Raw genomic sequence first — 13,531 nt, forward strand, 5'->3', positions numbered from 1 at the left:
ATTTTCCATTTATTTATTTGATACTTTTTTCCAACCCAGGTTTCAAATCACAAGAAATTGTGTAAAAGAAAAAACTGCAAGTACTTGTTATTGTACTTGAGTACATTATTATAATTTTGTACTATTTAATGTATACCTGCATTTAAAACGCTTCTTTGATACTTTGTCCAAGCACAAAAGATCAAAGGGGAAATAGCCAACTAGGAAAAGTCATGCACTAAAATGTCAAGGGGACATAGGTCTTTCTCATATGACAAGTGAATGTAATTAAAGCACAAAAATGTGCCATTAGTTGCATTCGCTCTACATGTATTTTTATAAAATAAATTAAGACCCTCTGTCATGGAGAAAAGACTACATTGTGTGCCAATAGGCAGTGAGTGTAGTAGCACCAGCTCACGCTTTCATCACCAGTCAGACAAAGAGCATCTCTGCTCTTTATTTAAAAGAACTCTTCTCTTTCAAAGACAGCAGACAATCACCTTGAAATGCATGGTGTGTTTTACCTACCAAAGACATGGTGATATAAACAGGAACTCTAAGAAAAGGTACGAAATGTGGAAATAAGTTTGATTTACCATTAATTGGCAGAATGTAAAGGATTCTTTAAATTTAATTAAGATTTAATTAAGAACACAAATTCAGCTAAGAACAGATCTGAATTTTGCAGGCCCTTAAATATATTACAACTTCATTACTACAGCAAGTTTTGATAGTCCAGAATCATTCGTATTGAAACAATTGTTAAACTACAGTATAAAAAGTTTTCCTTACTGCAATACTTAACATACTGATTAATTAAATACACAGCTGTAAGCTCTAAACAAATAATTTATAATCTGTGATATACATGCCTTCATAAATTAGGCTATAAAAGTCTTTGCAGACATACATGCTCTGATTTTGGTATATTTACATATAGATTCAGCTGATACTGCAAAAAGCATTTTACTTTGTGTCAGGCACTATTTGATATGACACAAGATTTTTAAACTGTGAGAAAAAGGTCCTTTTGAAAAGCACACTTCCAAACAGAGACAAACTGGTAATGAAGGTCAGGTGCAAGACTGTTGTTAAAAACCAAAAACTTCCCAGACTTTTTTTTGTTTAAAGGATATGTTTCAGTTATTCAAATTAATGTTATTTCATTACAATCACATATATTATTTTGCCACAAAAAATTGCATTCTAAAGTGAAACTTATTTTATAAATGAAAGAAAAAAACTTTATAATAGAAGAAGGGTAGAAATGAAGGATACTGGGGTTCTATTATAAAGATGAGCCTTAAAACATACTTACCAAATATTTGCTTTTTTAATATTAAGAAAGGGGCAATACTGCCTAATTCACTTCATTGAAAGACTTTTTTAAAAGTTTTAAGAGAGTAATGAAATGATACTAATAGCTCGAGATGTGTTATTTCTGTTTTCGAAAAAATGCAGTGATGATATGGTAAAATTAATGTGAATAATTGATGATGACCACCTTATTATAACACCATATAACATTCTCAGATCTGTACAATCAAATGGCAAAGGAACCAAACCCTGGACTGGGCACTAGTCCATTTTAGCATCTACTCTTATAACACACATAGAATCAGCATAAAATTAACACTCTCTTTGTGGGGTGGGATAAAACTAACATGGGGGGGGGGTCAGTCAGGGGAGCAGAAAACATTACTACTTCAGCATAGTAAACTGAAAGTGTAATGGCCCATCAGGTGCACTACCATTCTGAACAAGAAATTTCAGTAGGCTTTATATATACACACTATATACACACACACATACACACACATATATGTACAGTGGAACCTCGGGTCATGAACGTCTCGGACCACATACAAATCGGGTTACGACTAAAAAGTTTGCCCAACTTTTGCATCTGTTCACGACCACACACTCTGATGATGAGCAAGCCAGTTTCCCTTCCAGTTCGTACGCGCCGATGATTTCCGCACGTGTTCAGTCTCTCCCTGTGCAGTGAACGAGAGAGAGAGTGCGAGAGAAACGGCTGGCCATGTAAGGCCGAGAAGGCAGTTAAAGAATGCACCGGGCTTGTTTTTAAAGAGACTGCTTCCAGCATTGTGTTAACCTCGTTGTATTTAACGAAGACTTTTTTTCTATTGGATTTTAACCTCCACTTCCCTTCTGTTTTTATGGGATCATTTATTTATTGAAGGATTCTGAAAGCACTACACTTTATTTAATTTGGACTTTGTTTTTGATTGTTGTTTTGTTGATTTTAATAAAAGCACTTGGCACTTTTTGCATTATCCGATTGCTCCATTGTAGTGCCTCACTGTTCTGCTCATCGGTAACATTACCGACGGTGACGGGTTTAAGGGCTCCCGGAAGTGAGATGGGAGCATACAGCGAACCCACATTGTCACAGACTTTACCTCAAAACTGTAATATCCTCTCCACCCAGTTTCTCCTCACTTCCTTCATGCCAGAACTCAACTCATGCAAGATTAGTTTTCTTGGTTGTTTATGGTCAGTTTTTGTATAAATTACGGATTTTTCAAATTTTCATTTTTTTCCCTGTGCTTAAAACTCATTAAAAAAAAGTGTTTACAGAGAGCGGTTCGTAAGGCTATAGCATGACCTCTTGCAAATGTTAGTTTTCTCTGTTCAAGGTTTTCTCAGTGTTATTCAATGTTTTTACATTCAGTTTACTATTACACTGCGCATTCTATGGTATAATGAACTATTTTTGTGAGAGAGAGAGAGAGAGAGAGAGAGAGAGAGAGAGAGAGAGAGAGAGAGAGAGAGAGAGAGAGAGAGAGAGAGAGAGAGAGAGAGAGAGAGAGATAGATAGATAGATAGATAGATACTTTATTAATCCCGAGGGGAAATTCACATACTCAAGCAGCAGCATACTGATATAAAAAAACAATATTAAAGATTGATAATAATGCAGGTAAAAACAGGCAATAACTTTGTATAATGTTAACGTTTACCCCCCCGGGTGGAATTGAAGAGTCGCATAGTTTGGGGGAGGAACGATCTTCTCAGTCTGTCAGTGGAGCAGGACAGTGACAGCAGTCTGTTGCTGAAGCTGCTCTTCTGTCTGGAGATGACACTGTTTAGTGGATGCACTGGATTCTCCATAATTGATAGGAGCCTGCTGAGCGCCCGTCGCTCTGCCACAGATGTCAAACTGTCCAGCTCCATGCCAACAATAGAGCCTGCCTTCCTCACCAGTTTGTCCAGGCGTGAGGCGTCCTTCTTAATGCTGCCTCCCCAGCACACCACCGCGTAGAAGAGGGCGCTCGCCACAACCATCTGATAGAACATCTGCAGCATCTTATTGCAGATGTTAAAGGACGCCAACCTTCTAAGGAAGTATAACTGGCTTAAAAATCTTTAAAAAAAATATATATCTATATACAGCTGGTACGGTCTGGAACGGATTAATTGTATTTACATACAATCCTATGGGGGAAATTACTTCAGGTCAGAGTTTTGGAATGAATTACAGTCGTGACCCGAGGTTCCACTGTATATATATGTATGCTGCAAAATCCTAGTTTTCTAAATCTTTCCAATAAAGCACACACATGACCAAAACCTTTAATATAGGATTGCCAGCGGTCTAAATCGCCTACAGGCAGGGTTAATGTTTGTATTTTCTAAAACAGACAACATGAGCAACAAGCTGGGAGTGCATTCTATAGGGGTCCTAAATTCCAATCCTAAACACCATTTCACATTCTATACATATTTTGAGCATTGACTCAGATCCTCATTCCCTAGAACATTTAATCATTTCAGCTGAAAAAACACAAACAGGACCAGCACATACTACTGGCAGCTGGCACCAATACTGTACGGTGTCTATAGAAAGTTAACACTCCGTTTCAAAATGAGCACATCAGGATCCATGACAGTTTTTTTTCTTTTTAACATGAAGTGAAAGAAATCTTCAATAATAAGTGAAAAAATGAATGCATGATTATTCAAGTTAAAAGAAAACCATAAGAAAGTCAGCACTTGGTGAAGCATGTTTTGCTCAAATTTCAACCATTATTCTCCAAGGACAGGTCTGTGTCCACACACAAGTAAAGTGCTATAATAACATTTGTATATTGCTACTTATTGAAGTATTTTATTTGTGTTAATTAAATTATAAGGGGACCAGTGATAGACAGCATGCTTAAAGTCATTTCACAGATTTTCACATAAATTTAGGTCAGGAATCTCTATAGCACACAGGAACTCCAGTGACAGAATGCTTCCTCCTCATTGCTTTAGAGAAGGGATAGTGGTTTCTGGTGATGTTTTAATTTCACAAAGCACAATGTCATATTGGGTGGCACGGTGGTATAGTGGTAGCGCTGCTGCCTCGCAGTAAGAAGACCTGGGTTCGCTTCCCGGGTCCTCCCTGCATGGAGTGCATGTTCTCCCCGTGTCTGCGTGGGTATCCTCCCACAGTCCAAAGACATGCAGGTTAGGTGCATTGGCAATCCTAAAATTGTCCCTAGTGTGTGCTTGGTGTGTGGGTGTGTGTGTGCCCTGCGATGGGCTGGCGCCCTGCCCGGGATTTGTTCCTGCCTGGTGCCCTTTGTTGACTGGGATTGGCTCCAGCAGACCCCCGTGACCCTTTGTTAAGATATAGTGGGTCGGATAATGACTGACTGACTGACAATGTCATATTAAAACAGCTGAGATCTATATAGTTTCATCAGACTACAAAACTACCCCTACCCATGAATCATTGGCTTTGATACCCATTGTTCTGCATACTAAACCAAGACTGAATATAGAATCTTTTTGCAATGTGCTCCCATAGAGTCAAGAACTACAGAAAGCTTTCAATTTTTCAGTACCTTCAAGATGGCCCCGGTGATTCATTTTCTTCTTCCTTTGTCCATTATTCCTTAAGTTAAGCAAAGTTTTGGTGGTGACTTAAATACACTTATGAGTGACTGAGTTCCCAAGCATATGTACAGATTTGATTTTGTCTTAAGTCGTAGGGGCAGACTTATGTGCATGTGAGAGCTAACATCCAATGAATACTCAGTTAGAAGTACAATGAATGTAATGAAGCTACAAGGAATAAGGAATGTGGCCATTTTGGACCTTGCAAACAGAAGAAAGTCCCATATGTCTGATAATGTGTGTTTTATAAACCAGAAGAAAATGGAAGGGGGAAAAAAAGCTGCAATTACAGCAGGACTCGCTGTGCCTGGAACCATCAAGCATTTTCATGGAGAACACAGGTTCTGTCAGAAAAAGGGGCAAGCTTGCCATACTCTGGCAATGTGAAACTGTGTAGGAAAGTCATCATGTAGTTGTTCAATTTAATATACCCTTCAATATCTAGTTGTGTAATCTCATATACTTGGGTGACAAGACAAGCAACTCAATCATCAAATCTGATATCCCCTCCAACTAGAAGTCATGTAGTATAACATCTTGCCATTACTTAAGGCATCAGTGTATAGTTTTCGTACGCACTCTGTTTAACTTTCTACTCATAAATGTCAGACAAGTATGGGAAAAAGTCTCTTTTTGATTTTGTAACATAAATACTTGCTATGTATATTATTCAATGTTGGGTATACAAATGTTTAAAAATCAGATGAATTTAGCATATATAAATAAAACATTTAATCTATGGCAACATGCCACAACTCTTTCTATTTTAGCAGTATTTGGTTCAAAAGAGGATGTGACCCTGGACTAGACTCCATCATAAATACTAATCAGCTTTTTCTCTTATATAGCACCTTTCACAAAGCACATAATCAAACTCCAGCTGTAGCTTTAGAAGGCTTGCTACAATACAATTCAAAGCAATAGGCATGTACAGTGATAGTAGTTTTGTGAATGGGTCAATAATGGGTTAATTGTTATTGATAGAATAATAAGTTACAGTAGTAACCTAAGTGACCTTTGATATAATCATAAACTTGCAAATCATGGAATTAGTTTATTTTTTGTTGATTTATTTTTTTAAACAGACTGTGTTACTAGTCGAACATATAACTAAGAACAGTGATGGATCATATTGGGCAATATGCTTCTTGTGATCTCATAGGCCAGTAAAATCCATCCTGTAACATCAAAATTGCATAGTAAACTTCTGTGCGAAAAATGTATTGTCTAACAAAATATTCTTAAAGCTAGGCTACAGCCTCTTCATTCTACTTCTATGGGAATTTTAGAGCTTGAAACCTTGTTAGTCTTCTAAATTGTTTTTTCCTCTATGTGACTATAGGACAGAAGGACCAGTTTAAGAAAATTGCTCCAGTATGAGTACTGCTATTTTGTTATAGAAACAGTGTGCAACATCTAGCTGGGTCCAAACTAACTACTCATTTTTTTAACAAAATACAGCAATTAAATTGTCTTGTTGGATACTGACACATTTTTTTCAAAATCAAAATTAATTGAATTATCATACAGTATACACTATCATGCAATTACTTTATTAACATATACATTAGTGCAATACTGTACCTTGAAGAAGCCAATGATTCCAACTCCATATTCCACACAATACTTGTCCAGTAATTCTCGATTCCAGGCATCCAAATTAACATACTTGAGAATGTTCTCATAAATAATAAGAGCAAAGCGTCCCCGGTCTTTGTCAGTGAGAGTAGGCATGTCGCCTTTACCTGGAGAAATCTCCGTTTGATATTTAAACCTACTAGACTCCAGCACAGCAACAATCTCCTGTCCCAGCTGAGAATATAAGCTCTCCACAAACACCAACACCACAGGGTCAGTGCGAGAGGTGTCCACAGGTTTCAGGTTCTTAAGAGGCAGCAGACGAGAAGGTGTCACCTTCGAGTCATCACAGTCTGGAGGGGGCCCTTCAACTGCTGGCTCCAGCTCTCTCTTGACGCCATAGAGAAAGTATGCAGAGATGAAGACACTGACCATACAGAATGCAAAAAGCAGCAGCAAGCTTGTCTGCAATGTTAGTTGTCGAAAAACTCGTCTCACTCTTCCACACAAATGCATATTTCTTTTTAAAAATGTTTGTTTTTAAAATATTTAATGACACCGCTTTTAAAAATGTTAAAAATCGGCTCACCGGGCTGCATGATTTTCATGTCACCATTGCAGAATGTTTTTGGGAAAAGAGTCTAAGAAATAAGTCATCTGATTTTGAAATTCCTTCTCTCCCACTTTACTTATTTATTTTACTTTTTAATCTCCAAGTTCTTGATTTCCTTGCTGATTTTTTTGAAGAGCTGGCTTGACAGTTACTTGAAGGAAGGGTACTATGAGCGTTACAAGAACACACCAACTTGGTACAGCTGTTGCAGGTCATTGCCTAGGCATTACAGTCCGTTAGTGCCAGTAGCCTGAAATAAAATCAGAGAAAACTATTGTTAGTTTTTTCAGAAGATTTGCTTAAGTGTAAAAATAAACTAGACATAAATGTACTACAGATGCCATTTCCTGTATATGAAGACTACAAAGTGAATTAATTCACAAGCACCACTGCCTAAGCATACAGGTTAAATGTCACCAGAAGCACAAACTTAAATGAAATCTGGAAATGAGATGCAATGTGTGTGGCAAAGGCACTAGGGATAGCAGAATATAGAGAAAAATAGGACAACTCAAGCACACAGAGGAAGAATACAGAACATAAAACTTGACATAGACTTTACTGCATTAGCTATTGTATATTTTTAAGAGTAACAGTCAGTCAGACACATTTTATGAATCCATTTACAAACAAGTGAAAAAGTAAATACACCCCAGGGAAACCATGGACTTTTTCAACATATCTGAACAGGCAAACATTAGATCTTCATGCAAACTATGCCTACAGACGAAAGTGATATATTGAACTTGAACAAATGACACATAAAACAGACATGGTGCATTTATTCTTATAATATAAATTAACAGATTTGTCAAGTGGAAAAGGTAAGTCTACTTCTACATTTATCACCACTTCAAATCCATTAAATTATAATCAGGTGTTTCAGATGAAGTGCCAATGATTAGAACCTCCTTAGGGAAGTATGCAGGTGGCACCTGTCTTATTTAAACTGCAGATATCTAGGGTCAGCGCTTTATGCTATTGATGTGTGTGGTTTAATCATGTCAATATCAAAAGAGCTCAATAAGGCCCTCACAAAGAGTGTTGTGGATGTCTGTGAGCTTGGCAAAAGAATTAAAAAAAAAAAAAAAAAAAAAAAGGTTTCAGAATTAATTGAAATCAAACATTCCACTATAAGGAAAATAATCTACAATTGGCATAGATTTTACACGACTCCTAATTTGTCCAGGAGTGGCCGGCCCAGCAAATTCAGCCCAACAGCTCAGCATTGGATAATAAAATAAGTCACTGAGAACCTCAAAATTTCATGTGGTCACAGTAACAGTAGATATATTTGGGGGAAAAAAAGACAGCATTTTAGGAGAACCACCTCATACAAACTGTGAAGCATGGTAGTGGAAAATGTTATGGTTTGGAGTTGCTCTGCTGCTCCTGAGGCCTGGGCAGCTTGAAGTCACTGAGTCAACTATGAATTCTGCATCATATCAAAATGTTTTTGAGGAATATGTGAGGCCACCAGTCTTAAAAGTTATAGTTGAACCAAAAACGAATCTTTCAACACTATAATGATCCGAAGGAAAAAGAAGAAATGGTGGGTTATGGCCTGGCCAAAGTCCCGAGATTAATCCTTCTGAAATGTTGTCGGGTTGATTTGAAATGGGCAGTACATGCAAGAAAACTCACAAACACCTTTCAAATAAAGGTATATTGCCTAGATTAGTGGGCAAAAACGTCACTGAGCTTATGTCCAAGACTGATGGGATGCAAAACACTTTCAATAAGTCATTTCTGCTAATGGGGGCAATACTAGCTTCTGAGGCCAAAGGTAGACTTACTGTTTTGCCACTTGACCATTCTATTGATATTTTTGTTGAAAAAATTAGTGAAAGGGCTAATTTTCCTTGTGACTTTATTCAAGTATATCATCTTTATCTGTAAGCACTGATTACATGAAGATCAAATGTTTCCCTGTTCAAATAAGTTAAAAAAGTCAACAATTTCATTGAAGGATGCATTTACTTTTTTACATGACTGTACAAGGAATTTCATAAGTCATTTATAGATAAATGAATATGGGTAAAAAAAAAATCTCATTAACAAATCAAAATAATTGGAAAAAATGTTAAAACACCTAAGCGACAAGAGCATTATTGCAACAGTTATAACAACTACGTTATTATGTAGTACTGCTTAGAATAGGGCAGGTAGAGCAGTGCATTGGTCAGCAGGCTACCTCACATCTCCAGAATGCTGTTCTCAGATGCTCAGCTCATGTACCTTCCTGTGTACAGTTTGTCCATTCTTCCCACATCTGTGGGGGGATTTCCTCTCACATCTCAAAAAAACGTACACATTAGATTAATTGATAACTAAATGGATTATAGGTTTCTGCAAGTTTGCCTTCTACGTATAGTGATGATATCTGTGACCTGAACTTAATAAGCAGGTTAAAAAAAGTAAATGCATGTACTATATATAACTCTATGGGTTCATAAATAAAAAGTGAAATCCAGTTAAGCTAAGACCTTTCTAATGCTCTCATCTTCCACCACTCTCGATTTACTTTAAAATTAAAAACCCTGGATAGCACTTATTGGGTTATTATGAAATGTGATCGTTTATACCTCCAGACCAGTCACAATATATTCAGTACATACAAAAGAAAGGAATCTATGGAGAGCCATCAGCAGTCATCTACTAATAATAATGCAGAGCTACAAATCTAATGCTTGTAGTTTTTTTTCCAAGAATACCTCCTAAGGGTTTAAAGGCCTTCCCATTATAGTTACATTTGCTGAATCAATTTTCAGCTTTCAAAAACAACTGACTCACCACTTCACAAATCAAATCAAGTCTGAAGCCTGATATACTGTTGAGTCCACTACAGGATTCACATTTAGGAAGAAAGTCTGTACAGTTCTAGACTGCAAATGGCTTAAGTGGTTTCAAGGAAAAAAAAGAGCATGAAAATGGCAATCCAAGGCAGACCAGTGAATATTAACGTAAACTTCTACTGTGAAAACTCTCTCCTGCTACACAATTATTGACAAGCTGAATGAGCATAGAGTTCAGATTTTCAGATATCACCAATTTATTTCAAGATACGATTGCTCTATATTTTAAAGAATCTACAATGCACTTCAAGACATATCTAAAGCACTTCAAGATATCTCAAAATACCTCCTGTGCATTTCAAGACACTTCAGATACATTGAGTTATTTTAAAATGCACAGGATGTTAGTATGAAGTATCTAAAATTGACTGAGATTACTCAAAATCAATTTCCTGTAAGATTTTTTTTTCTTCAATATACTTCCTGTACATTTTAAGGTATCTGAAAATGAAGATAGAAATGAAAATTATCAACCTACAGAGGGCTGAATTCAAAGACACCCCAGAAATCAAGATAAAAAAATGATGCAGTAAGCTAGTCCATTTTATATCATGTGCTTTATAATGATAGTTGAGAAAAAAATTTAATCTCATGCTTTCATGCAGAGGGAGAAAAAATAGTTTATTACAGCAAATGACGTGAAAAACATCCAAGGAAAAAAAGAAGAAAAAATTCTCACGTTGCTCATGTCAAATGATCCATTATGTCTGTTATTTGGTCAAATGCTTAAAAATAAGCAAAAAGCATGCACTTTGCTAAAATATTATGATTAAAAAAAGCAGCATGCTTTTATAAGCAGTACAATGCATTCCCACATTTCTGTGCTTCTGAAGAGAGGAGTTTTGACCAATGAAGAAGGGGGAAAGGCAGGTCTTCAATTCAGACACTCACTCGTGTGCATGAGTGTGTGTTCCTTCCTCATTAATGAGTGGGTTTCTGGAAGTTGTATATTTAAAGTTAAAATATACTTTTAGGACGTTGTGAGCAAATGAATATTCGAGTATGGCTTTGTATGTGGATTACTCCACACGAGTACCATGAGAATTTTTTCTCATGTACATTTTGATATTATTTACTGTTGTCCCACATTGGTCACCTACTATGACTGATGAATCAAACTTTCTAACCTCCTTTCTGAAAGAAAACACAAGATTAAAAATTCTCCTCGATGGTCACTATAAAGCACATGGGCTAAGTAACATTTAAACACAATATCGTTTTTGAGTGGAGTATAAAGTTAACCTCATAGATTCACTGCAAAATGTGAAAATGGGACATACTATATAAACCAGGAGAATGGATGTAAAAACTCATGTACATTTAGTCCCAGTACTTTATTTGCAAGTGTTCTAGATAAAAATCAAGATCCAGGCCTTTCATGTCCTCTTAGGTATTAGGGGGGTCATGAGATCGCTGGATAGGGGTGTGTGGCACTCCTGATATCTCTGTAAAAGGATGAAAGATCCAAGTCTTTAGAAACCTGGTGCTTCCTGTCTTGCTATATGGTTGCAAGACATGGACACTATCCAGTGACCTGAGACGAAGACTGGACTCCTTTGGCACTGTGTCTCTTTGGAGAATCCTTGGGTACCGTTGGTTTGACTTTGTGTTGCATGAGCGGTTGCTCACGGGCCAAGGGGATATCCACGTAACATCTGGCTGCGGCAGATAGATGGTCATTTCTGGGGGGGAGGGGGAACTGGACCGTGTATCTGCCAGGAGGGTTGACAACCAGGATCACGGGCTGTTTCGTCATGTGGTGGGTGCAGTAACGTGTTGTACCTGTGCATGCTCCCCATCCTGACCTGACTTTATTTTCGGAACTACTCTATAAAGCATCTTGTGATGGTGCTTGCTATGAAAGACTATGTTAAAAATGACTGATTATAAGTCCAATACTCCATCTTAATTATCTGTTCTCAGAAGCCCCCAGATAAAATAAAAAAATACATTCAATATAATTTGCGCTCAAATTGATACACAGAGACCATTAACTTTTCTTCTTTCATTCTGAAAGTTTTTTGACATTCCTAATCTTTTTGCTGCATTACCGTAGGCATATGCTGCCTATGGACCAGAACGGTAGCCACTACTAAGCCATTTTTAAATTTCAACCAAAAGTTTGATTTTGAATTAATTCCAACACCACAAAAAATGTAATTCAGGCTGACTGTGTTAGTAATATTGTCATTATCATCATTTGTGTCCTCAGTAACATTTCAATTAAGCTCTGTCTCAGCAGGCAGAAAGCAAATAAAACAGACTGACCTCAGGCATTTACATCTGCATAAGATGTAGACAGTTTTATAATTTGCTCACACTGGCAAAAAGGTAGCCAACCAGAATTTTTCCTGATGACTACAAACAGTCATTGTGTATTGTGTTTAAAAGAAAAAAAATCATTCATTTTTGGTAAACAAAGTAAAATGTATAATTCTTTTCTAGAATTTCACTCTGATACTAGTTTAATCAAATATGAATACAGGTCAAATTCTGTTAAAGCACATACCAAAGTAATGACATTTTCAGATTAAGAAATACTGTGTGTTGGCCTGGACAAACATTTATACAACATCATGTTAAACAGTTTTAATTCAAATATGCCACTGAAGATAATAAAGTGATGCAAACAATAGTTAATACCAAGCCTACACTTTCTCAGACTCTTGGGAAACCTGCAACAGGCTGACTGTTTCTTGTTAGACCAAAAGAAAGTGACAGTCTGTTGCAAAATGTCCAGTCTTGGTGAGACTCGGCACGAGTGCAGGCGCAACATCATATAGGTATAGCCAAATTCTGAATCAGTGCTCCATCGCGCTTTCATGTGGGTACAGTCATAGCCAAAAGTTTTGAGAATGACACAAATATTCATTTTCACAATGTTTGCTGCCTCAGTTTTTATGATGGCAATTTGCATATACTCCAGAATGTTATGAAGAGTGACCAGATGAATTGCAATTAATTGATGAACTTAATCCCAAAACACCCATTTCTACTGCATTTCAGCTCTGCTACAAAATGACCTGATGACATCATTTCAGTGATCCTTTCGTTAACACAGGTGAGAGCGTCGACAAGGACAAGGCTGGAGATCACTCTGTCATGCTGACTGAGTTAGAAGAGAGAAGTTCAATTGTTGTGAAGAAGGCTTCAGGGCACCCAAGAAAATCCAGCAAGTGCCAGGATCGTCTCCTAAAGTTGATTCAGCTGCGGGATTGGGGCACCACCAGTGCAGAACTTTCTCAGGAATGGCAGCAGGCAGGTGTGAGTGAATCTGCACACACAGTGAGGCAAAGACTTTTGGAGGATGGCTTATTGTCAAGAATGGCAGCAAAGAAGTCACTTCTCTCCACAAAAAACATCATGGACAGACTGATATTCTACAAAAGGTACAGCGTTTGGACTGCTGAGGAGTGCCATAAGGTCATTTTCTCTGTAGAATCCCCTTTCTGATTGTTTGGGACATCTGGAAAAAAGATTGTCTGGAGCAGTAAAGGTGAGCGCAAACCATCAGATATGTGTGTCATGCCAACCGTAAAGCATCCGGAGACCATTCATGTGTGGGGTTGCTTCTCAGCTCTCTTCAGCTCACTTCTCT

The 13,531-nt window shown here is 37.3% G+C and overlaps 1 protein-coding gene across 4 annotated transcripts in view; it reads right to left on the reverse strand.

The window, feature by feature from the left end:
* Nucleotides 1–13,531, reverse strand: part of ndst1b (N-deacetylase/N-sulfotransferase (heparan glucosaminyl) 1b) — a 255,734-nt gene that overhangs the window by 53,082 nt on the left and 189,121 nt on the right. For all 4 annotated transcript variants that reach the window (XM_028813059.2, XM_051934207.1, XM_051934208.1 and 1 more), the window contains one exon: nt 6,472–7,328. In XM_028813059.2, coding sequence (XP_028668892.1) covers nt 6,472–6,981 — 510 coding nt within the window. In that variant the 5' untranslated portion in view covers nt 6,982–7,328. The remainder of the gene's footprint in view (nt 1–6,471; nt 7,329–13,531) is intronic.

The sequence above is a fragment of the Erpetoichthys calabaricus genome, chromosome 11 (assembly GCF_900747795.2).
Source record: "Erpetoichthys calabaricus chromosome 11, fErpCal1.3, whole genome shotgun sequence".
Taxonomy (NCBI): Eukaryota; Metazoa; Chordata; class Cladistia; order Polypteriformes; family Polypteridae; genus Erpetoichthys; species Erpetoichthys calabaricus.